This window comes from Monodon monoceros, unplaced genomic scaffold, assembly GCF_005190385.1.
Source record: "Monodon monoceros isolate NGI ecotype Baffin Bay Population unplaced genomic scaffold, NGI_Narwhal_1 Super_Scaffold_8, whole genome shotgun sequence".
In the NCBI taxonomy this organism is placed as follows: Eukaryota; Metazoa; Chordata; class Mammalia; order Artiodactyla; family Monodontidae; genus Monodon; species Monodon monoceros.
Window position 1 is genome coordinate 69823113 of NW_021703785.1, and position 27013 is coordinate 69850125.

Genomic DNA, 27013 nt, shown 5'->3' on the forward strand with positions numbered 1-27013 from the left:
TTGATGTACAACAGAAACTAACACAGTGTTGTGAAGCAATTACACTCCAATAAAGATTTTTTTAAAAGAGAGAGAAATACAGTGGTAAGATCTATTCTCTTCCCCTAAAAAGTTCAGTCTAGCAAAAGAAAAATATATAAATACCACTGCTCACATAGAAAATGTTGTTATAGACCAATGTTCAGAGCACAATTTTTTTGGTAAAATTGCAAAACAGCACCATCTCTACAATACTTCACATTACAGGCCTTGTTATTATATATCATAACCTAATCATTAGTTATAAACTAGAGAAATCAATTGTTATCCTAGCACAACAAAGTTTCCAATGCCCTGAATTTTAAGAATGCCCTCTGAACATCAAAAACAGAATAACTGTGTTTTCACTATTTATACTCTGAAACAATGAATGATGATTTAAAGCTACTATGAATGGCACTTTTTTAAACAATTTGTATTTTATTAATCAAACATCTTCGCATACTTGGAAAATAGTTGTGCACATATATGAAATACTGATATTATCTCCCCTTAGACAATGTTTAATGAAATGTATTAACTCATTGTCTTTTGCAATCACAACTCAGCAACCTATCTACCACTTGCCACTTCTAAGGGTCTGAAGTCCACTAACAGAAACCTCTGGCCTAGAATTTACTGTATATTTATTTGAAAATCAACTTTCATTTCTCTTTTACGACCTCTTCTGACGTACACTGGTTTTCCCTCAATTAATTAAACACCCTAACGGTTTAGCGTATTTGTTATTATGAGAACTAAATACAAGATTACATTTCCATTAACCGTCAGTGGTTAATGTAAAACTCACTAGGAAAAAATAGACTCCAAACTGATTAAAACCATTTGAATATTTTAAATCAAATAAATTAGCTAATTTCCATATAGACACAGGGAACTACCTCTACTTAATTTATTAGTTAATTAGGTGTGTTAATACACCTGGATTTTAAAGGCTCTCACACCTAATCAATTTAGAATAGTAAATCTAAACCTATAAGTGATTGTATATTGGGCTCCAATTAATTTTCTCGAGTAAAAGATTCAAAAATCAAAAACAAAAACAAGCCAGCCTCAAAGATTATGTTGTATTTTGTCCTGCCACTCATTATCAGTAATTGTAGGTTTTCATGGAAATATATTAGGTCCCTTAGGTTTTCACTGTTTAAATAAAGCCAATTATAGGATGGGATGGTGAGCAGGTCTACAGAAAGTGGGTCTACAGAAAAACAGACTGTCATTGTTAAAGACTCATGGGCAGGTAAACATCTATAAATGAAAAAGATCTTTTAATCTGTGGAGTCAATACAGAAATCACATATATGTTGAGAGGATGAAAACAGAGGACGCTGCTCGGTAAAAAGTAATCTAAATTATGTCAAATAGAGCAGAACAGGATTTACACACACAGAAATGTTTTTTAAGCTCTACTGAGTCTGATCCTGGGAGAAGAGGCCCACTATATTATCTACATAAATTTAAGAAAGCCTACAAAGTAGTCATTACTTCTGTTCTCAAAACCTCAATGTTACAATGGAGTTTTATGCCACCAAAAATGAGAACAGCTGTTAAGCAAGGTCACATTCAATTTCTAAAGACTTGGAACACCAAACTACGACTTCTTTTAGTCTTTTGCTTTAGAATAGAACCAGAATACAAGATGTAGAAAAACAAAATACCATGCCAAAGTTATTAAAATCTTTTACGTGCAAGTGAGTAATGTTGTTTTAAGTCATGAAAGTTATTTCTACAATAAACTATCACCTGTAATGACCATAAAAAAATTTTATATGAATTTTAGTCCCTTATCAAAAGCAACCATCATGCTAAAATGCCTATTTGCTTATGAGCAAAAGGTTCCCTTTTGATTTATTTATATGTGTACACTTGCTTAAACTGAATCTTGAAATGAAGCAGAATATCTTCAGCAATGCTCTTTACTATGATTGAACTTAAAGTAGGTAGTGGTTAATCAAAGATAAATAATCTTACACACATTCAGGAACAGATAAACGTATGTTTTTAAATTGCAGGATTATAAGCAGCAGAAGACTGCAACAACAACTACCACTTGACAAGCACAGTGCACTATGCCAGGTACTTAATAGCCATTAATATATTTAATACTCAAAATTCTGTGAGATAGGCACCATTATAAACCAACTTTACATTTGAGAAGGGTGGGCTTAGATGAGGTTAAAATAACTTGCCTATAATCTCAAAACTAACATACGGTCAGGCTCCAGAGCTTGTACTCCTAAATAAATTTATTCCACATTCTATAGTATTCCTTAACATGTTACAATCTTAACATTATTCTAGCTAATTCTAAAATGACCAAATACAAATTCCTACATTAATCAATCTCTCTTTGACTCTAATTGGCATGGATGGGATCAATGAGAAACAGTAGCTACAGAGACTTCATTAAGCCACTCCCTCCTCCCCACTTTCAAAATGCAAGAACAAATCTTGGGAATTAAACAGAGTTAGGAAAAATTATATAGTTTTGGTTAAATTTAGCTTAAAACTTAGGCTACCATGTTTGTGGATGAGAATTCTAAATTGATCTTTACTAATTTATTCCTGACCCCTACTTCCTAGGAAAACAGAGATGAACCACCAGTAATACCAAACTCTTAATTATCAGCTACTACGCTTTGTAAATACAGTGCCCAGAGTAGAGTGTAAAGAAGCCAACCAGAATATCTCAGAATGATCTACTAGTTCCCAGGTCCAAGTGGCAGATGCAGCATTTTTTCACTAAACTACCATTATTAGGTAAGAACCAACTCAAAATCCCCAAAGCTAAAGTTAAATAATGACTATAGTCAACAGTATTACATACTGTATACAAAAGCCATGCTGTTTCAGTTCACGTGTTTAAATACGGTAGCGTGTCAAACACAAAACAACCATACACAACTAAAAAAAAGCCTCCAGGGCTTCCCTGGTGGCACAGTGGTTGGGAGTCCGCCTGCCAATGCAGGGGACACGGGTTTGTGCCCTGGTCTGGGAAGATCCCGGATGCCGCGGAGCAGCTGGGCCCGTGAGCCATGGCCGCTGAGCCTGCGCGTCCGGAGCCTGTGCTCCGCAACGGGAGAGGCCACAACAGTGAGAGGCCCGCGTACCGCAAAAAAAAAAAAAAAAAAGCCTCCAAAACAAAAAACTCTCGTGAGATCTTTTTAAATCAATAAACAGGACAAAATTCCCTTGTAATCATAAATTTTGAAGACTCTTGCCTCAACAAGAGCAAGTTGTCACTGCACACAAAGTACGAATTAAAATAGAGAAAATACGTGGCTGAACTCCTAATTTGTTACAACAAAATTTAATCTGTTCTTTCCAAAGCACACCTTTATCTCAACACAATTCTGGAAGTTCACCCTGGAGGACTCTTCATTTAGGAGGAAATAAAATTAACTTTTTCAAAGTTGAGCCCTTTTCTATAGGAAGTATCATATTGTTAAACAAGTTTCAATCTAATCTAATCCATCACTTTAAGAAAAGAATAGACTGACGGGTTAAACAGGAAGAAGAACGTCACATTTAAGTCTGACAAAACAGAGAAGAGAGAGAATGTAACTGTTTGCTAAAGGGAAGGTGATTACTATAGATCATTAGCAATAAAAATGATAGTGGATTCAAATTACATAAAAATAATGACAGTCCTTTCAATATAAAATCACCAACTCATCAGACAGGGAATTACCATGTTATTTTCACAAAATGAGCTTAATATTCTATTCTTTTTTAATGTACTTAATAAAAGATAATCAGAGTAATAAGTATGACATTTCAAAGTTGACAGCATAAATTACTTGTGAAATTCAAGACCAAAACACAAAGAAGAAGCTTAAATGTCTAATAAAGAAAGAGTTTGCAACAAATTTAAAAAGGATATCCCAACAGTAAAATAAAAGCATAGGACACCAAAGAAACACCAAAGGTCAATAAACATAAGAGAAGCTCAATAGCAGCAGTAATCAAGTTTTAACAATGAGGGGTTTTGACTATAAAATGACAAAGATATGAAAGATTTTTACATCTCAGTGTTTTCAAGGCTGCAGAAAAACCAGCACCCATGAGTAGAAATATAAATTTGTGCAACATTTCTGAAAAGTTAGCTATCAATTATCAAAAGCTTAATTGTATATTTTTGCCCTAGAAATTTATACTGTTTACAAAAACTTACACTGAGATAATCATATAAATGGGAAAAAAGGCAGGCATAAGGTCAATGTTTTATCTCCTCCTCTGCATGTTACCAGTGGTCTCTCTCTCCGCTACCTCTTCATTTTTTACCTTATAGAAGATCTTACCCTTCTATACTGCCCTAGAAAAATTTTTTTCTCTGAAACATAACTAAATATTATCTATCTTATTCCAAGTAAATTACTTGATCTAACTTCCATTTCCCAATCTGTATAATGGAAAAAAATAATATCTCTCAAAGAATTGTTGGGGTGACTAAATGATAAAATGAAATTATAAAACATTTAATTTTATAAAAGTATTACCATATTACCTGAAATGGATACAGAAGATCATTGTCAACATAAATAAAATCAAGTCTGCCACTGCATAGTGAGAAAATCCCAGATGTATTTTCACCAAATTTGAAGGATATGTTTGAGAAGCTAACAGCTATGTGGGGAGGAGGGGCCTGAACACCTCAAAGAAAAGATGGACATTCTCAAAGCAACTACAGGAGAACGGCTTTTTCAATGGACAACTCTAATACAGCCTGATCCAGAGTGAGTAGCAACAGACATTTATTTATTTAATGATAGTTAACAGTTCCCAAACAAGACTAGAAAGGTTTGGCTAGCACCATGTATTACCAATAATAGCTTCCGTTTATTGGGCATTTCTCATTTAGTCCTCATAACACCTCTACATGCCAGGTACTAAGGTATTATTATTCTCATTTTGCAAATGAAGAAACAGAAAGGTTTAACTAAGCTTAAAGACATAAAGACAATCAGTGAAGAAACAGGGATTCAATTCAGACTGCCTGGCATCCAACTCCAAACCCCAAAACCTTGACCATTATTCAGTGCTACTGGGTTATTACTATTCCCAACTCTTTGCTCTTGGAGAGAGATAAAAACTCACCATGAGCTCTAAGCAAGCTATAAACAGGAACCATGATGCTCCCCTGCCTACAGGAACTTGGACTCCCAACAATTCTACCACACATATCTCTAAATCCAAAGCCTGTGCACATTCCCACAGCATGGCAAGCAGAGGTGAATGGAGGTTCAGTCAACTCCAGTAAAAGAAGAATAGCTCTGAGTGTATTAATTTGGAATTCTAAATACAATTTTCCATAAAAACATTCCTGCAGAGTACTCATGGGGAAAAGATATGGATGTGGCTGACTTGGAAATCTAAATACTAAGTAAAACAGTATTTGAGAACATATATAAAATGCTTAAAAATGGTTTTATAGGTGAAGTTTTAGGTTGTGATTCCCATTACGATTTATTTTTCAATATCTTCCCCCTTTTCTCCTCACCTTTTATTTTTTCCCCGAGATCAATATTTGGTTCCACGTTCAATCAATATTTGGTTCCATGTTTTAAAATGAGCCTAGCCATCAGAAGGATTGCGGAAAGATTTACATCCCAGATTATCTATGCCATAATCCTATTAATTTCTCCAAATTTACTTTAGCTTTCTCCATAAAAGAACTCTACCATAATACTCACCAGTTTGTTATTCCTATTTGGTTCCCTATGTAAAAGTAAATAATGTAAAAGTCATCTTTTGAAGACATTAGAACAGAAATGTACACAAAAATTCTTACATGTCAAATTAATCAGAAATCATACTATATATATAGATCAGTAAGTTTTGTAACACAGATGATACAAAAAGGAAAGGATGCTCTTAAGATTTAAGAACAGTGGGGAGGAGGTTCCAAACTAAGATCAAGCAGAATCATCCCAAACTAGGCCTCCACCAGCTACACTTCCTCACAAATAAGCCATCAGGAGATAAGCCAGCCTCTTTTGATCCCACTTCCCTCATCCTGACAAAGAGCTTTAAAATCAAGAACAGAAGAAATAAACATGATACTTCACAAGTCTTTTGTCCTCTAAACCCAAAGAATTTAACTTGTTATTAAAACCTAAAAGATTTACAGAAGTGAAAATCTGTCATCCCATTATCAGAAATAAAATGCAAATGCCCAGGTAAAGCTGCATATTGACTGAAACATCATACTAAAGTACAATTAAAGTAAGAAATGTAAATGATGAGCACCAGAGTGTTTTTGCCTTAATGTGGGGAGGGGAGAAAGCTAAATAGGAAAATGACTAGACAACTAAAAAAGAGGGCAAAGAATGACCAAGAAATATATAAAAAGGGAAAAAGCCAAGATTGCCAGACACAAATTTTGAAGGAACATTTGTCTCAATCATCTGTGGCTGCACAGCTTAGCAAGAACAGTTAGCAAGATATCATCATGTTATTTATGAATATCTGTATCTCTACATCTAACTTTGTTATAAAGGTACTTTGTTCCCAGAGGAGTTCTGACCGAAAATTTTACTGCTGTCCAGACCACATTTGTGATTCCCAGTGACTCTCAGGTCTTTTTCTGTCATACCAGTTCTCGGCTTTATCTACCCTGTTGTTAAGGTTTCCTTATGCATTAATGTCTAATATATTCACTCCCATTTTCAACAGAACTCCATCTCCAGTGTTTTGGGGGGCTTACCTCTCCCACTGTGTATACAGCCATAATTCAATTCCTTCCACCACCACCCTTGGCCAACAATAATTGTACACATCTTCAAATAAATGTTACTTTTATAAATAAAAGTGACAAATAAAAGGTTACTTTTCCTATCTATATTTATGTATTTCTAACGTAGAAAATTTTTTAAATCAGTGCTTCTCAAATATCAACTGTGAAAGATCACATTTTTAAAAATTTCCTATGCATCACAGTCCTATATGTTCATAAAACAAAAATGAATTACTAGAAAAATGATGACACATTTGGATGTTGTGGTATTATCAGATTGTTATAGAAGTTTCTAAACATTTACTTTTAACGTTTTAACTTATCTCCCTACAGACAGGAAACAACTCACCGTCTCGCTCCAGTCACTCGCCACACTATGAGCATCAGTGCCCTAAGGCATATATATTCTCAGCATACAGCTCTTCAGGAAATTTTCCACATGTTTGACAACAATAAACCAACCCAGACAAATGGCTAGGAACCTTTTTCTATACTGTTTTTCACATCACACATTTTACTTCAACAAGTCCTTATAGATACAAGGCCCTCTGCCATAGTTTCTTAGCTTATCTGTGATAGAAGAGAATTTTTAAATTTACTGAAGATCCTAACTCTCTACTTGTAATCAAACAATTCCTTCTGCTTAATATGTTTGCTTCCCCATAGTCCTCACCTTCAAAAACCACAACTCAAAACTTCTCCATAAACTCTTCTGGATCTAGAGCATTCTCTGCGACTAGGCAATCATCCCACATCTAAATCCAGGCTGATTAACACCGCTGTGTAAATGTTCTCTAGTAGAGTCATGCACTGTCTCTTGAATTAGATTTGAGGAGAGCAAGAAAAACATCAGCCCATTCTTTTTAAGTTTTTCACACAGCCCAGAGTAAGACTGCCCACAGTTAAAATATCTGACTCGTCAGACCCAAATAATTCACATACCCCACAGGCAAAAAGCAGCATTTGCAGCTCAGGGGTTGGCCCAACTGAGATTTTCAGAAAATAATTTATCTAACTAGCCACGAAATAGTAGTAAGTATGGCCTAACTACCTGTTTTCCAACCTCATTCTGAAATAAAATGTCACTGAGTTATCATGATAGCCTGCTTAGATCACCTGGAATTATGACTGAATATTTACATAAATTTGAGGTACTTCCACTAAAATTACATCATTAAACAGACGTTATAAATTACTAAAACAAAAGAATAATAGACGGAGGGTGGGGGGGATGAACTGGGAGATTGGGATTGACATGTATACACTGATGTGTATAAAATTGATGACTAATAAGGACCTGCTGTATAAAAAAATTAAATTAAATTTAAAAAAAAGAATAGACAAAGTCTCCATATGCCTTCAATTCACAGCATGCAATACTCTCATACCAAGAGGTTTTTTTTTTTTTTTACCAAGAGTATTTCTAATACAAAGGAATTTTAAACCTTCTCAACTCAACCATTAACAATTTAAAAATATATGCAACCTGTACCCACAAAGATTCCTAATCATGTAGCCCACTATTGGAAAAAAATCTCTGTGTCCCTACATATTATTTTAAATATAAATGGCAAGAAAATATGGTCCTTCAAAGATATACTATATGAATACTGAGTTTCTAAGTAGAGGCTGACACGTAGGTCCTTTCAGTTTAGCCAAACATTGAGTTTTAGAGATGAAAGACACCACAGCAATTATCCAGGCCATGCTCATCATTTCACAGATGTGAAGATTACAGCCTAGAAGGTTGTCCCAAGGTCACAAAGCTAGAGATCCAGGACCTCAAAAACTGCAGCACAGTGCTCACTTCACTTATCTGCTTCCATTTGGATACATTCTAATCTCTCTCCAAATACAGATGTCACATTTATAGTAAATTGCCTTCTATTATTTTCCTTTACTAAAATAAATTTTAGAAGGATGGGTATTATAATCTCCTTTTTCAAATCTCCAGGGCTCTTTACTATTTTGTCAAAAATTAATGTCAACAACAAAATTAATGTCAACAGCTCTAAATCACATATTTCAACTTTAAGATGCAATCCACCAAACCCTCATAAGTATTTATTTGCCATTCTAGTCTTACTTTCTACTCATACATCAGAAATGCTACTTATCACAGTTAACAGATTATTATTTTTAAAAATGTGAAAAAGCTACTGGGGGACCCTTAAGACTACTTAAGGGCTTTTTGTTTTCCCCTACACTAAACAGCTCCAAATAACCTGACTTCTAGGTTGTACCTGCTTTCCAGCACTTCACTCCTTCCTTCCATATTGAAGGTTTTGTCTACTGTCACTTCTCACTGCTTGTGTCCAACTCTATTCCACTTCTACCATAGGGATTTAGAAAATACATATTCCCATTTCTGAGACTAGTATGTAAAGCAAAAGTAAATGTGTTCTTGGTGAGAGCCTGTAAGGAAGTCTATAAAACCAAACCCATACCTTTTAGTCTACCGATCTTAGCTGCTTAAAAGCATTTTGTAATTAATTACCTCCTTGTTCTCATCTATTTTCTAAAAGGAGATAATACTAGGTACACGAGATATTGATATAATTCATACCTGACCCCACAGTTTTATTTTCTTGTCTAGAGAACATCTACCTAGTATTCTTGAAATTCATTCTATACTACCTTCTGATCAGAGACTTCCTTAAAGCACCTTAAGCTTACATCAGTTTTCTAAAATTAATATTTTCTTTTTGATCTTTCTCCTATTACTTAGGAAACTGAATTAGTTATAACTTTATAGTAATTTCCGCCAAGATTTACAACCTCCTAAACATCTTTAGCTGCTACTGATCCTAACCAAAATTAGCACCGTCTCTAGATTACTATTACTATTAACATAATGATTCTCAGTAAGACTCAAAGGCATCAAACTATAATAAACTACTACAAGGTACTTCAAAATCGGTTCACAGTCTATCAACCTCAATTCCAAATAAAACTAAATTAAATTTCTAATATAAAGAGATTTTAAACTGTTTTTAAACAGTTGGGCCAATTATGAAAAGCTGAAGATTTTAAGTTTGTCTTGTAATGAGGAGTTTAAATTAGGGGAGAAATCTTTGGTATTTAGACAAAGCAGTCAGAAAATAAAGTTAAAAGATGATTAATATACCTACAATGGGTCACATAACATCTAATTTAATGTTGTAGTTGCTGTTATCTTAAAAAGAATGCATTAAGATAAAGAAAATGAGCAAAAGTAAGAAGGATTTCATCCCTTCACATAAAATGTCTCTATTTCATGCACAGAGATCAAATAAAATTCTGCATATAAGAGATATACACCAAGGAAAATGGTTAACAAAAAGCAAGAAAAACATTACAGTCCTCCCCCACCTAAGAGAACACTGACCATTATGTAGGTAACATCCCAGTATCACCCCTATGTTCCATTTAGTTTCACGTAAGTTTCCATCTCACCTACCTTTCTTCTCTGAGAGATGTTGAGGGCACCAAAGTCATTAAACAAGGATGAAGCAGGTGAAGTTAGAGGATCTGGAAGGTAAGTTATATAAGTTTCCACACAGACAACTCAGGAAACCTATAAATCTAATAAATGTTTAACTTGAATGCTTATGAAGTAGTAAAAAAAAATCATATACCACAACAATAAACTCAATGCCTCACACAGTAGGTGTTCAAATATTTTGTAATTGAATGAAACACAAACTGGAGACTACTTCATTCAGCCAATAGTCAGTACACATCTATTCAGAAGCTATACGAATTAGAATGCATCTATTTGCTGAGAACCAAAAGAAAAATAAAATAGAAAAAAAAGGTGATCTTAACCATGTTATTAGGAATGTGTTTATGAAGGAAGTCTTCCTGTAGTTTGTGTTCTTGAGACCAAACCATAAGAAAAATAAAAAAGGAGTAGGGGTGGCAGGGAGAGTAGTCAAACATACTCTGAGCCATAGGACTTGGATGTTAACACTTAGGCAAGACCTTAAAACCATCTACCCTACAGAATATTCCATATTTTTAAGTTTATCACCACATACTTGATATTCTTACTAAAAAGATAAGGTAAATTAAGTTTTTAAAGATGAAAATATTAAATGTTTCAAAACACAAACATGAAATCCAAAGATTTTATAGGTTCAAAGCTCTATTACTCTGCGGCCAGAAGTTACAAACAAAAGTACATCTCTAAATTGTTTCTCACTTAACAAATCAGAAGAGTTTCTGAAAAGGAATGCATGGTATACATTGAAATATTTTTGTCTTCATTTCTGAGCTTTAGTTAGTCCTATGTTTCTCATTAAATTATCTGTAAAATCCTAAAGAAAATAGAGTAAATGTTGTCATTTAAAGGAACCTTAAATCTCTTCATAATGCAGTACATATAAATTGCTGCTTAATTTCTCTGGTTTCTTCTGTATGGATTTTCACAGTCTAGTCCTTCATTAGAATTAACATTAATTTAATATAACTAATAATGCAAAGAGAAAGAAGTTAATAAAATAATAAGATACAATATTTTTATGTAATTTATACATTCAAGACTAAAAATAGGTATTATTCATCCTTTACGCTACCTTTGATAGCATTTAAAAGTCAGCATATAAACTCTATGGGAATGCCAAAAATATTATAATGCTACACATTAGTTTCTAATAATTTTATTCAATATTAAAATGTTGCTATTTTTTCCTACAGCAAAAGAAGAAATTTCTAAGTAATGAGAGAGATTCGATACACACACATAAAATGTCTATCTCAGAAATAATCAACATGCAAATTCTTATTCTCATCGTTATAAATAACTGTTTACATTTTACCGATATAGAATATTAATATTGTTACATATTTTTAAAAAAACCATTCCTGAACATTTATTTTTAAAAATAGGATGCAGAAAGATACAAAAGAAACATTTATTTTTAAATTAGGATATGAAAAGGAAATTCTGTATCAAAAGGCTTAAAAATGTCCATAACCTTTGAAACAGTAATTCCATGTCTAAGAATGTTTCCAAAAGAAATAACTCAAAATATGAACAGATTCATACACATAAGTCCAATACTGGACTTTAAAAAAACAAAAGTAAGTAAATTATGAAAATAAACAACAGGATTCAATTTATAATGACCTAGAAACACTCATGTTATAATTTAAAAGTATATTTAATGCAATCTCAGGTATTATTATGTATATAAAGTGTTATGTATTATGTGTATATGTATGTATATACATATATCCAAACCTTAATACTAGTTATCTCTGAGTGTGAAGATAACAGATCATATTCTTCCTTACATCTATCTGTAATTTTCAAAATTTCTACAATGGACATATTGTTTTTAGAGTCAGAAATACATATATCTGTAAGAGAAAAAGGGACCAAGTCTTACCATGGCCTGCATATGGCTTGGCACTGTCATTTAGAAGGCTTGGGGAGCTGCTACTATTAGTCATTCTCTGAAACATAAAATATATATACATAATATCTTTGAGGAATACAGAATTAAGAATATTCAACCGATTAAGTTAAGACTGACCCTCTTTGTGTCTTCCCCTCCAATCCATCGTTCACATCAGTGACACTCTAATCCTCCTATAAATGCTGCTGCCTGGATTACAATCATCTATGCAGAAACTTCGAAATACTCTTTATAACACATCAAATGAAAAGTTTACTCAATAACCAGGTATTTAAAACCAAAGTCGCAGCACTATTTTGAATTGCACTTCCATAACTTTTTAGCCTGAGCAAGACACATAACTACTAAGTTTCCTTATCCATAAAATATAAACTCCAGTATCCATCCAAGAGGATGTGAATGACTGTAAGTCAATAAACACTCTCTACTATTCTCTCCCAATGCATATTATCCTTCATACACCTCACAGATTCTATAAAATTAGGCTCTTCTCTGTTCTCTAAATATGTCCCCGCGCTTTCTTAACACACTCCACAGCCTCTATGGTCTCACGATCCTCAAAGGCCCTCATTCCACACTCAACAAAACACACAGAGGAGTGAAACCAGTCTCTTTCTATCCATCCTCTACATTCTCCAACTCCACCCTTGAAAGCTCACCCTGACTCCAAACCTACAAGAGACAGCTCACCTATATCCCACCTACATCATCACCTCCTAAAATCCCACCTCCCACTCAACAAAAGTGAAAACTCCAGATGTCTCCATCCCTGGAATAAACTTCAGTGTTTAGTGCCATATAAATTCATACCAACAATACCTGCATCAAGGGATACTTTGTTTCTACAGGGCTTCCAAATCCATTAACTCCAATAAAGCTGGTGCTGAAATATGAATCTGTGAGGCTGGTATCAGTTAAAGCACCTCCATCTATTCCAGGAACTGAAAGAGAAGGAAAATTCAAGTATTTAAATTATTTAAAAGCACAAAACACTGATGTAGTTTCTCTGTTCCCAAATAAGTTTTAAAGTCTGAAATCTCTGTCACACTTGTTTTTATTTACCTGTTCATAAGAAAAGGCAGAACCAAATAAAACTGTCTCAACTCTAGAAACTTGTTAAACAATGCTCAAGTTGAAATTTTTTTTTCCACAGAGATAGCTATTTATTTTATATTAGTTACCTGAGAGCCACCAAGCACAACATGAAGAAACAAAGCACACTTGCACTTCTACTTTTCTCATCAAGTTTTTTTCTTTAACTTTGCAAGAGGACAGGAGAATATAAACCACTGCAATTTCTCCTGTGAATCTTCATATGCTAAACAGAGACAAGTTTCTCAGGACTGTTTCTCATAACACATCTTAAGAAACAGACCAGCAGTCTCATATTAACTCATAATTCAGTAAGCCAATTCTACCGTGCGAGCAATGGGATAGAGCCGAGGGATACAGACAAGCTTTCTGTCGATTTTATGGTAGAATAATACAGAATCATTGTAACTACTAACACAACCCATCATATACCAACAAAGTGATGGACAATGTTTTAGATGCTATTTCCTGGTAAGTACAGTTCATCCTTGAACAACACAGGTTTGAACTGCATGGGTCCAATTATACACAGACTTTTTCTCAATAAATATATTGGAAAAATTTTTGGAGATTTGCGACAATTTGAAAAACTCAAAGATGGACCTTGTAGCCTATAAATATCAAAAAAAATGAAGAAATCGTACGTCATGAATGCATAAAATATATGTAAATGTGGATACCACTCTATCCTTACATAGGCATAAGGTGAGTGACATTTAATATAAAATTAATGTGTTAGTTTTCTTACTGTTTTATAACTTTGCTTTCAAAGAATTACATTACCGTACAGTATGCCTCTCTCTCTCTGAACTGGAGAAACTATTACAGATGACATAACCTATCATCACAGGTTAAGTGTTTTTCTTTAAGTGTAACACTTCCAATACTGTATAATGAATATGACTATGAAAATTTTATAATGATTCATTTATTAGCGTATAGGCCAGGCTATTGTGAAGCAACCACGTCACTTACACTAAGCTACCATAAAACAATCATACTGCTGCTTCTTCATTATCAGTGCAGGATACCTGTAAATAAATATGAATTTCTTTTTCACGTTATCTTTTCATTTTTGATGTCTAGTGTTAGTAAAACATACGACACTTTGTATCGTATAAGGCAACAGTGATGTAGGTACAGACAGAAAGTGGTTCACCTTGTAAGCATACAATGTAAACTTATATCGATCAATACAGTACAGAACTGAAAATGTATTTTCTCTTCCTTTTGATCTTAATAGCCTTTTCTTTTCTCTAGCTTACTTTATTGTAAGACTACAGTATATAATACATATAACATAGAAAATATGTTAATCGACTGTTTATGTTATTGGATAGGGCTTCCCAGTCAACAACAGCTATTAGTAGTTAAGTTTGGGAGCAGCCTGAGGGACTGGAGTTCCATAGACCATGCTTTTTAAAAAAAAAAAAAAAAAGCCCAGCTGAAACTACTAAGTGGTTCTCCTCTGCCAACTAGGACATCAGAGACAAGATGCTGGCAGTGCTCATCCCAAGGGATGAAATCCAAACTTCCTAGTCTGACATTAAAAAGCCCTCAACAATCTGTTCTCAACCTATCATTCTAGTATTTCCTGAAAGTGCTGGGTTTGAGACTCAATTCTGCCACTTACTAGCCACAATGTCTTAGGCAAAATGGTTATAAAGTAGAGATGATACCATGACTTGTAAAATGAGCCTCATACCATCTACCCTGCAAACTTCCACAAAAAGTTATGAAAAACAATGAAACAGTATCTTAAAAGTTCTTGTAAAAATCCTGATGGTTGCACAGTTCTATAAATTTACTAAAAGTAATTGAATTGTACATTTACAATGGGTGAATTTTATAGCATGTAAATTATATTTCGACAAAGCTCCTTTTTAAAATTGGTGGAGAAAAATGGGATTACTCAATAATTGGACTTAAGACAAATGTGTATCCATCAGGGAGAAAACTGAGTACCTTACACAGATATTTCCAAAAGATCAAAGATTATAATGTCAAAGTATACACCTACTATAAAAAGGTCTTACAATAATCCTAACATTATTGAATTCTCTCCTCCAGTCAAAATGATAAACTCACTATATTTTGAAGGTCCACACTTCATCAATTCTAACACACACACACACACACACACACACCAACTCTATGTTCTTCAAGACCCAGGTATAATGGAAAAAACCCAAAATACTTGAAGTTAGTCATTCAGTTCTAATCCAACTCTTGCCATTCACTAGCTGAATGACCTTGAGCAAAACCCTCTAAATTTCATTTCTTCATCTGCAAGAGAAGGCAATCCCAGCTCACTCAGAGGGTTGTGAAAGGGACTCAAGTGAAGTAACCTATGCAGAATGCCTAGCACCCTGTCTCATAGGTAATCATAAATGTTATTTTCCTCTTCTCTTATCTCTAGAACGTATACCCCAATTATTCCAAGTTGTGTTTAACACACAACTCTATCTCTTAAGATACTGTTTATATCATTCATGCGACAAAATTTTTTTCCTTTGATCTCTTATTGCTGTCTTCAACTACTTAAACATTTAAATTCTTACCTGTTTCTGAACTATCTACCCATCTAAATTATCTGTAAACTGAGATTTGGGACTACTCCTGATATTTTTCTGGTATGCCCTATTCTACTAGCACATTTACATAAACACTTATTTACAGTTAAGCCCTTTTTTAAAGTAGGTATTTTTAAAAGTTGATAAAAGATACAATAGATTTTCACAACCAACTTCTATAAAACACCCCATGTAAATGATATTATTGCCTCCGTTTTTCTGATGAGGCAATGAGACTCAAAGACACTAGATTGACAACACAGTGGATGCAGGCCCAAGAAACAGGGGCTCCTCGACCACTCAGCAGACACTCACACCATCCTTTTCTGTACTGCACTGTGGAATGAGCACAAACTTTTAGCAAATACAACTGCCCATAAGGTCTGTTTCAGCCAGTTGCCAACTACTGATCTTTGACAGCATATTTAACCTAAGTCTTTTTTTTCCCTCCTCTGTAAAATAGAAACGACAACACCTACTTTCCAGTGTTTTATGAGAATAAAAGGCCTGGAAATTTGTACCTCTTGACTATCTTCACTTACGCCCCTGGACCCCTGCATCTGGCAACCACCAATCTGTTCTCCACTGTATCTGTGAGCCTGGGGTTTTTGTTTTTATTTATTTTTTTATTTTTGGCTGCGTTGGGTCTTTGTTGCTGCACATGGGCTTTCTCTAGTTGCGGTGAGCGGGGGTGCGCGGGCTTCTCATTGCAGTGGCTTCTCTTGTTGCGGAGCACAGGCTCTAGGCGCGTGGGCTTCAGTAGTTGTGGCACATGGGCTCAGTGGTTGTGGCTCGCAGGCTCAGTAGTTGTGGCACACGGGCTTAGCTGCTCCATGGCATGTGGGATCTTCCTGGACCAGGGCTCTAACCCGTGCCCCCTGCATTGGCAGGCAGATTCTTAACCACTGTGCCACCAGGGAAGCCCCAAGTTTGGGGTTTTTTTAAGATTCCATATGTAAGTGAGATCATACTGTACTTGCCTCTACATAGTTTTTTTTTTAATGTAACAAGTTTAAACCAGATTACTGAAGATTCTGTACGCTCCTTAACATGTGTACATTATATTTTGTGTTAATTTATGTATTAGTATACATAATACATTAAGATATAACAGCTTAGGGCCATCATTTGTAATAGTAAAAGACTGTAAACAATCTAAACAGCCACTAAAAAGAGTAAGGTGTATTTTTATGTGTGGATGTGGAAGAAACTAGAAGATATGCAGTTTGCTGAAAAAATTCAAAGTGCATTAGGCTTCCGTGTGTGCACACGTGTATATGTGTGTCGGTATGTGCTACAGATAGGTTAATATAAACATGAGTCATAGTACAAAGAATATTTCTGAATAGATACATAATAACTTGGAAAGAGTGACTGTCTTTTGGAGAGGGATCAGGGAATTAAGGAAGAAGGGAGACTATTTTTCACTGTGTACCCTTTTGTGCTATTTAAGTTTTTAACCTGTGCATGCAGTACGTTTTTAATTCCAAAAGCAAGATACTGTTCCCAGTTTTCTAAAGCTGGAACTTTTAATAGTAAAAATATAATTAAAAACTAGTTTTAGAAAAATAGGTACAATATCTTTAGTTTTTTAAAGAAAAAGCAAGATACCAATAAAGACATCAAAAAAGGAAGAGGTTTTTTTTATCAGAAGAGGACTATTACCCCCATGCCAATTAACTCAGCCAAGATAAATGAGCATGTCCTCCCCTAAACTGAAGTTAAGCTGCTGAGAGGTCAGTGATTTTAAAAGCTGTTGGGAAGGGAACAAGATGAATTCTAAAGATTGAACATAAAATAATTCATTTTCTAGAACATAAACATTTAGAAAAACACAGAAACATTTTAGAGCTGAAGAAATTTTAGACATCATGTACTCCATACCCCTTTCTCCTATTTACAGATAAGGAAATATATTTCCACATGGACTAAGCTGCTAGACTAAGATCAAAGTTACTTTGTAAGAGAGTATTAAAATCAAAATCTCAGGACCCCCAGTCCAGAAATAATTCCTATATACTGAAAGGAGACACAAATATTTTATGTATTGATTTGTTAACAATTATATGATAACAGTACATGAAACAAATATTTTATCACATTCCTTTGTATAGTTTCAGCTCATAAACTACCTTATAAACAGAATATAAAGTTAATACGGAAAAACAAATGTAAGAAATACTGCTCTAAAACTTGAGTGTGTGTATGCGTGCCCATGTTACGGACCTGACCTGTTTCGCCCCCAAAATTCACATATTGAAGCCCTAACCCCCAATGTGAGTGTATTTGGAGACAGGCCCCTTAGCAGTAATCAAGGTCACATACACAAGACTATTCATGATGATTAACCCTGGGCAATAAGATGAGATTGGCTTACTTTGACTTTATACACTGCTGTTCCAATGAAAATTTTTACAGAAAAGTTTATGGCTTTTATTAACTTAAAAACTAAATTAAATAAATTAAATTCAACCTTAAAATAGATTTAAAAACTATTTCTAGGTGCTGTAAATGTTCATACCTTTGTACACAAAAGCACATATGCCTATAGAAAAGCAAACAAACAGACAAAAAAAAGCCACTCCAAAATAAAGATAGATATAAATCTGCCAAGTTAAAAAGAAAAGAGAAAAATTCAACAAGAAAAACTCTCAATATACACAACTTGGCTGAATCTTGAGGGAATTATTCTGAGTCAAAAAAAAAAAAAAAAAAAAACCCAAACCCCAAAAGATCACATGCTATAAATTCCCTTTTAAAAAACTTTTTTTTTTTTTTTTTTTTGGCCATGCCACAGCTTGAGGGAATCTTAGTTCCGGGACCAGGGACTGAACTCAGGCCACGGCAGTGAAGCACGGAGTCCTAACCACCGGACCACCAGGGAATTCCCTATAGAGTCTTTTTTTTTTTTTTAATTTTATTTACTTTTTATACAGCAGGTCCTTATTAGTCATCCATTTTATACAAATCAGTGTATACATGTCAATCCCAATCTCCCAGTTCATCCCACCCCCACCCCGCCCTATAGAACATTCTTGAAATGACAAAATTACAGAAATGGAGAGCAAATTAGTGGTTGCCAGGGATTGGTAGGGAGAGTTACAAAAGGGCCACTTGAGGGTGACAGAGCTGTTCTATGTCTTGACTGTGCTGGCAGGCACAAAACATACACACGATAACACTCCACAGAACTAAATATACACACGTGTGCACACACAAGTACAAATAAGACTCAGAAAATCTGAATATGGTAAGTGGATTGTATCAATCAATGTGGTTGTGACACTGTACTACAGCTACGAAAGGTATTACCACTGGGGGAAACAGTGATGGGACAAAAAGCTCTTTCTGTATTATTTCTTACAACTGCATGTGACTCTACAATTATCTCAAAATAGAAAGTTAATTTAAAAACAGAAAAATCCTATAAAAGGGCAAAATAGGAAGATGTTTTGTTTTGGCAATCACATATCTTCTTTAGAGTCATTTCAAATGCACTTCCATGCAAAGCGGTCTTTTACTTGTTAACTGACTCTCACCTAGACTTAACTTTAGGACAACCCTTGTTGAGTACTCCTCATAAAGCTCTAAGCCCTCCTCATAAAACTTCTCAAGATCTGACTTTATCTTATACACATGTCTGTACTCCCCACTAGAATGTAGCCTCCATTAGGGCAGACTTTTGTTTCATTCAATGTTGTATCCCTATCACCCAGACCAAAACCTGCCACTTTGCAAGCACAATATTAAAGGAGTGAGCTGAATGGTAGTCTTTGTTGTCTACTTTGTGTATTGTCAAATAAAAATGTTTAAATCTATACCAGCTATCCTACTGGCAAATTCCCAGTACTCACTTTTCTGTTAGCTGATTCGGGTTTGTGGGATGAAAAGTATAATCCTGGCTTAAACAAAAACAGTTTCTCCATACACGTTATCATACACTCCAAAGTTTGTATATGAACTTCAAGTTATCCCCTGCTTTCTTTCATTTGGACAGACAACCGCAGTTCAATAATCTGTAGCTATTTTACTGGTCTTGAAAATATACTCTCAAAAACTGGGAGGTAAGGAAATGTACAGGCTAATTGTAGACTTACTACTAGTAATATTCAATAACAGCAGCAACTAAGCCTGAAACCTCACTATGTGCCAAGCAATGCACTGACAGTGTCACGTGCGACCCTATCACAACTCTTAAGTAGGTATTATTACTACCTCCATTTTTTTAAATGAGAAAAACTGAGGCTTAAAGGTTAAAAATTTGCCCAAGATCACAATGCTAGTAGATAAGAGAGCCAGGCCCATCTTAGATGTGCCTTATGCCAAAGGCTTCATTACTAACTAAATTAGTAGAACTGAAAATAAGTCTACTGTGGTAAAATAAACAAATCTATTGGGTTTCAAATTATAAGTAATGTGCATGAAATACAAATATTGGTATAACAGTTTAGCTGCTAAAAACTGAGCACCTTGAAGATGAAAAGTCTAGCTGGTTGAAAATTTTAGAATTACATCTTTAAAATATCAAGAATCAATAATTCAGTTGAACTCAAATCAAACCACATTTAAGCCTTCAAAGATCCCAGGTCCAAAAGAAATAAGAAATGTCAAAAACTTAAAGTAAATGCTTTTTTAAAAAAATAAACTGTTATTTCCCAAACAATCCTGAATGCCAGAATATGTTTACTACCACACTGTCACATCAACAGAAGAGCTTGAAGTGAGAAAATGTACTACTCTGTACAGATAAAAAGTAAGCAACAAAAGAAAGTATAGTTCCTTTACAAGATTGAAACACCACAAGATTGAAACACCATACAGAGAAGAAAAAGCCTTTCTGCTTCAGTTTTCCAATGCTTGCAAAATAAGGATAAAATTTTCTTCTTGCATGTACCTCTAAAGTTTTAACAGAATGTGAAACAGTAACAAAACAATTCTGCAAATGTGAAGTACTAAAGCAAGGGTCAAAAACTCAAATGCCAAGAGGAGCCAGGCATAGAAAAGTCACCCAGTCAGTAATAAGGCAAAATGGAGAGTCTTGCCCCACCAAAGACCTAACTCCAATATACAAAAGAGCCGCCCTTCAAAGGAAGCCAGAAATCAGTATTTCAATGTTAAACCTTCTGATTTTTTAAATGTTGTCAACTAATTCAATTACAATCCACACACATGCAAATTAAAAACATAAGATTTGCCACCAAAATGCCTAAAAGTATAAGATGTAACACCAAGTGTTGGGGAGAATGTGAAGCAACTGGAACTCTCCTACTCTTGTAGAGGGAATGTAAATGTGGTACAATCCCTTAAGAAAACTGAAGTCATCTACTTAAAGCTGAACATCTGCATGCCCTATTACAAGCCTGCAGTTCCACTCCCACGTAATTCAACATAAATTCGTAGACTTGAACCAAAACACATGTTCAAGGGTGTTCAAAACCGTGCTCTTCTTAATAGACAAAAATTGGCAACATTCCATTGCCCACTAACAGTAAAATGAGAAAATAAAATGTGGTATATTCATACAATGTAACACTACACAAGAACGAGACTAAGAGGCTGTTCCTATATAACATGAATGGATCTTATAAATATGCTGAAAGAAATAAGCCCACAAAAAGAGTACATACTACCTGATGCCATTCCTATAAAGCTCAAAAAAGCATGAAAAATGAATCTACAATGTTATAAGGTAGTGCCTGAAACCAGTAGTTACCTCTGGGAAAGGGGAGTGAGTGGCAAAGGGCAAGAAGAGCAAAACTTCTGGAAGGTACTGATTATGTTCTACTTCTTGATCTGAGTACTGTTATACGCTATGTGTTCATCTTGTGAAAATTCCAAAACTTATGATTTGTATACTCTTCCCTAGGTATGTAGACCTCAATTTAAAAAAAACTTTTAAAACACACACACACACACACACACACACACACAGAGAAGATACCCAAGGAGCCCAAAGTATTTCTGCAGGCAGACCCAGCTTATCAGAGCAGATCTGTTTGACCTCTCAGCTAAAGAAATACTCTACATTCTTACATTTAAAAAACAGCAAAGAAAACAATAAAAGCAAAATAAAATTGTGTCAGTGACTCTACATGATCAGGTCAGTAACTAACAAAATATAAATTTCTCCTTATAGCAACACCTCTTAGAGTGTGTTGTCCAGTTTAACTGTCTCATACACTTAATTAACAAGTGTCTCAAAAGATACAGTATAAGAACACAGTAAAATGTAGACAGTAGACTAAAAATTAAACAATAAAGCATACAAATTCAAAGCAGCCATTAAATCACCGACACAATCCTCTTCCCTGATTCCTGAACAACTTGACTTGCCACTCATTGATAAGAGGCAATTTTATCTCATCTAAAAGGAGTCACAACCTGTACCACTGAGAGTTACCAAGAAGCCTACAGCAGAAAAGAAGAGCCTCAGGCTTCACCCAGTTAAGTTAAAGCAAGCCATACAGAATCCAACTACATAATGCAGCTACTTAATCAAATAACTGTTAAATGACTAAACGTTAATTTTAAAATGCCTTCTTAGCACTAACTGTGTCCTCTCAAGACCCTATATCCCAATTCCTTTCTGTTCCTGAGATATGAAATGATCCCCAACTTTGAGTCACTGCTAGTGTTTCTCCTCCACCTTCCTGTTTCCACCTGTTTACAGCCTGTCCTATCTTTCATGTCCCAAATCTACTACCTCTGTGTATCGGAAGATCCTAGAAATATCACATATTAAATCAAATACCTGCATTTTTGAAAGTGTCTCTTCCTGTAAGTAACAAATACTGTTCAGTTTCATTGCTTACTAATCAAACATAATTCGAATTAATTTGAGCCATAACTCAAGACATACAGCAAGTTTACCTTGAAAATGCAAAGCTGCTGCTCCAAAGTGATAAAATTCCACCAATCAAGTAACCATTTTGACAAAACATTTTAAGTTACAAATTAATCTTCTTAGCATATCACCCTCACCAAATATATCTGCACTAAAGTAAAGCCTATCGCAGCAAAAGAAACAATCTTTGACACACACACGTATCTCTGGGAAGACACTTACAGTCCTCATAGAGCAAGTAACTGCTAAAGCATCAAGACAAGTACATAGTCCGTTTACAGTTTAATAAAAAAAAAAGATACTACAACAATGTTCTGACATTCAAGTTAAGTAGCCTATCAAATGATTTTCAGATCTGAAATCAGTTTAGAATTCCCAAGAAAGTAGGACTTTCCCATTTGGTTTAGAAATGCTCAACAAACTCAAAAACAAAAAAGGAAAATCTGGCACCTCTACTTTTTCCTTAAGGGCAACATTCTGTAAAACAGATTACACTCACACTTACTAGAACTTCAAACTCCGCTCACTAACGGCTCAAAAGTTGCAAGGCAACAGATAATGACAGAAAGTAAAAACAATGCAAACAGTCCTAAGACATCCGCATCCAAGTGCTCAGTCGCACACAAAGGTGCGCTGCACATGACACGCTTTCAAGGCTCCACGCTAAGGGTTCGCTTGGTACAAAGCAGTAGAAGACGAGATCCCTAGTGACACCCTGCAAACGTCTGCCAGCTTTCAGGAAAACCATGCTGAAATGCAAGTCCTGTGAAATCCCTACTCGCAACTCCTGACTCAACCTCAGCACACGATAAACGCGGCTGTCCGTTCGCTCTTCATCCTTAGAAAGCATTTCCTGCCTGGAAAACCTTTCTCCCAGAAGCCTTGCACAAACTTTTTCCGCTCATTCAACCCACTGCACGAAGCCTCAGAGCCCGCCCTCCCATCCCGCCTCCGACCCACACACACCCACCCAGCGACCTCAACCCTCGGCCGACTCCACTCCACACGGGCACGCAGAACACGTGTGCCCGCAAACCCAGCCCCTTTCCACACCCCCCGGAAACGACACCCCCTTTCCCGCACACCGCACGCCACAACCCATCCCCCTTCCTCCCCGCCCCCACTCCACCACCCCAGTCCACCACCCACGTTCCCAGGAAGCCAGCCTCCCCTTGCTCCCGGGCTCGCCGAAGGCTGTGGGGAGGGGAAGCAGGAAGACGGAAGGAGGGCTCGGGCCTGGCCTAGGCCTCTCAGAGCGCCGAGGGAGGCGAAGGGGGAGATCCGCAGGCCGGGCTCGGTCGCAGGGCCTCGTCCGGCCCCGGGCCTTCCCTCCGCCGCCGTCCCGAGGCCGAGGCCGAGGCCGCCCTCTTAGCCCGGACCACACTCACTTGCCAGCCGCGGTCCGTCGAGGACCCCGCTGCCGCCTCCTCCACCGGCCGCGGCTCCTGCCACCGGGCCCCCAAGGTCCGGCTTTTTGGGCCCCGGGGGCGGCCCGGCTCCCCCGCCCGGGACCGCTCCGGGCGGAAAGCCGGCCACGGGCGCGCCCGCCAGAGCCAGGGGGACGCTGTTGCTATGGAGGCCGAGGCCCGGGGCAGCTCCGGCGGCTGGGTCCTCATGCAGGAACTGACACTCCTCCCCGTAGAAGCAAGTCTTATCCTTGGCGTAGTAGCGGCAGTACTTCAGCTTCACTCCCGCCGCCGCCCCGCCGGGGACACCCCCGACCCCAGGCGGGGCCACCACCGCCACTGCCGCCGCCAGCGAGGAGGAGGAAGAGGAGGCGGCGGCCGAGGGGGGCGGGAGGCCGCCGCCACTGTTCATGGCAACGCTGCAGCCTCGTCTTCCGCTGCCGCCCGAGGAGCCGCCGCCGCCACCATAGACCAGGGAGGGAAAGAAGACGCTGCCGGTGCCGGAGAAAAGCCTGGGCGGGTGGGTCTGTCCCGCTGCGGGAGCCGGAGCCGCCCGGGGAGAGGGGGGGAGGGGAGGGAGGAGGGGGTAGGAAGGAGGGGAGGGGAGGGGGAGAGTTGGGATTCTCTCTCACTCACTCTCTCGTTCTCTTTTCTTAAAGGGGCCGCGCGGGACGACGGGGTGGGCGCGCGGGCCCGGACGGGGACTTCGAGGACGCGGGCTCGGGGAGGGGGAGCGGCGGCGGCGAACGGGCGGGGAGGGCGGAGGGGCCGGTTTATTTTTAAATTCTGCCTCCACTCGCTCTCTCGCGCTCTGGTTCCTCCGAGTTGTTTATTCCATTTTCCTCTTCCTGAGACGGCCGTCGCCGGTGCGCCTGCGCGTCGAGGCGCAGGGGCTTGTGGGTAGCGGGAGCGCGAGGGCTAGCCTGGCCTGGCGTCGGGCCCCCTGGGCATCCGAGTGCCGGCGGCGGTTGGACGGGCGGACCGCGGCGGCGCTCCCCGACGCCGAGCCGGCTCGGGAAGTTCTCACGAGGCGAATGCCCTCCCTTTTTCGTATTCCTCTTGTTTATAAAGCCAGGCGTCATTTTTTAATTGAAACGACGAAATTTACAGAATGTGATTGTCATTTTGAGGGGCCACACCTGGGGCCGGAGCCCAAGCCCTTGCTCTGCTGGGAGAGTAGCTCTGTCTGTTCGCCACGCTTCCGCACCCTCGCTTTTTCCCCTCCCTCCTCTTTTTCCTTCCCGCTGAGGGTGATGAGAACTACGGGACTGATTGCCTAAAAACTCCTGGGCCTTTTATTCCAAAAATCGAATCTGAGAAGGTTGATTTGGGCAAACCCCCAGCTGAGTGCAGCACCTGTTTTCTCTATTTATATTACTGAAAGCCTTCAGTAAAATATTATGAACAATGAGATGCCACCTGGGGACACCGCTGCCTAGGCAGCACCAGAAGGTTTCCCTTAAAATCGCGCTGGGTTTCTTTTCTCCAATCGGCCTAGTCTTGACTCGAAATTCATTTTTAAAAGAGTTTTTTTCCCTCACCGATCGCTGATGTTATGCTCCGCTGTACTTATTTAAAAAAAAAAAGTTTTAAGGAATTTTAAGGAGTTGCTATGAAGGGAAAATAACTTTAACGTTTTAGTTTTTCTCCTCTGCGAAAGGTCTTCTCAAAAGGCAATTGGAAGGGGGGGGTGTTCGTTGGCAGAATTTGAGGAACTGTGGCAAACAGAAGAGGTCACAGAAGAACGGATAGAAGCAAGTGTACCACACTGCAGAAAGGGGGAAAGTGGATTCCATAGACCACAAACCGGTAAGCCTGGTGACGTTCCTTTGCTAAATTCGAAGTAGTAATAACATTGTATTGTGTCTTTCTGTTTAAAAATATTTCCACATGTATATTTACTCAACATATGTTTATTAATGCCCATCACGTGTACCAGGAACTGAGCTCAGAGCTGGGGAAGCAAAAGAAAACAAAATGCAGTCTTGTCTGAGTTCAGATGGCTTGTTTATTCTCTCCTTGGGGAGACACATGGTACACAGGCCATCACAAATGAGTGTCTTAGGTGCTAACCTTGTCACACTAGCTATTAGAGGATATTAAAGATGTTGGCTTCCTGGAGAAAGCTGATAGCTTAATAGCAGGACTTGAGAACATCTGCTTTGAATTCAGACAGATCTGAGTTTGTAACCCAGTGGCGACACTTAAGAGCTGTGTTACTCTAGGTAAGTTGCTTCACTTCTCTGTGCCTTATCTGTAAGCCAGGTAAGAATACTACCTACTTGGTAAAGTAGAAACTAATAATGCATATAAAGTATCCCATGCTTAGTAAGGATTCAGTAGGTTGTAGCTATCACTATTAGAAGTATTGCTGCTACTAGTAGTCAGCATGTAAGAGTGCAGACAAGAGCCTTCCAGGCAAAGCAGACAGCTTGTGCAAAAGGCCTTGAGGTGAAAAAGAGCTTAGATTGTTAGAATGGTGACAGTGGAGGACCATATCACGAAATCCTTGAAAAGCATGTTAAAGGATTAAATTTTTTCTTGAGGGCAATAGAAAGTTATCACAAGGTTTTAAAAAGTCAACTAATAACATGATCAGATGTCCCTTTTGATTCTCATAAGAACCCTATGAGGAAAGTAAAGAAGGTGGGTTATCACCATTTTATAGATGAACAGACTTAAGGCCTAGAGTTACACAGAGTTACCAGCTTATCCTTGCAAAGCCAGGACCTGAACTCAGGCCTACTAACCACAAAACATGTGCTCTTTCCATCACGCATTTTACCATTTCTAAAATAAGCATATGTGTCTCTGGATGGCTTGGAAAGGAAAGTGGTGTCTGTGGTGAGACAACAGATTCATTAAGTTCACGACAAATTAAGCATATCATTCCAGCAAACCTTTATTGAGAATCTACTGTG

General features: G+C 37.5%; 1 protein-coding gene across 9 annotated transcripts in view; it reads right to left on the bottom strand.

Moving 5' to 3' along the window:
• The window catches only part of PAN3 (poly(A) specific ribonuclease subunit PAN3), a 118251-nt gene extending 92876 nt beyond the window's left edge, over nt 1–25375 (bottom strand). For 3 of the 9 annotated variants that reach the window (XM_029210141.1, XM_029210137.1, XM_029210136.1), the window contains exons 1-4: nt 24075–24504; nt 12997–13118; nt 12148–12214; nt 10215–10285 (exon numbers count right to left, since the gene is read on the bottom strand). In XM_029210141.1, the coding sequence (XP_029065974.1) occupies nt 10215–10285; nt 12148–12214; nt 12997–13118; nt 24075–24504 (690 nt within the window). Of the gene's footprint in view, nt 1–10214; nt 10286–12147; nt 12215–12996; nt 13119–24074; nt 24679–24728 lie in introns of those variants that run through there. The other 6 variants (XR_003791720.1, XR_003791721.1, XM_029210138.1 and 3 more) reach the window with 4 other exon arrangements.
• Between the last annotated feature and the right edge of the window lie 1638 nt (nt 25376–27013).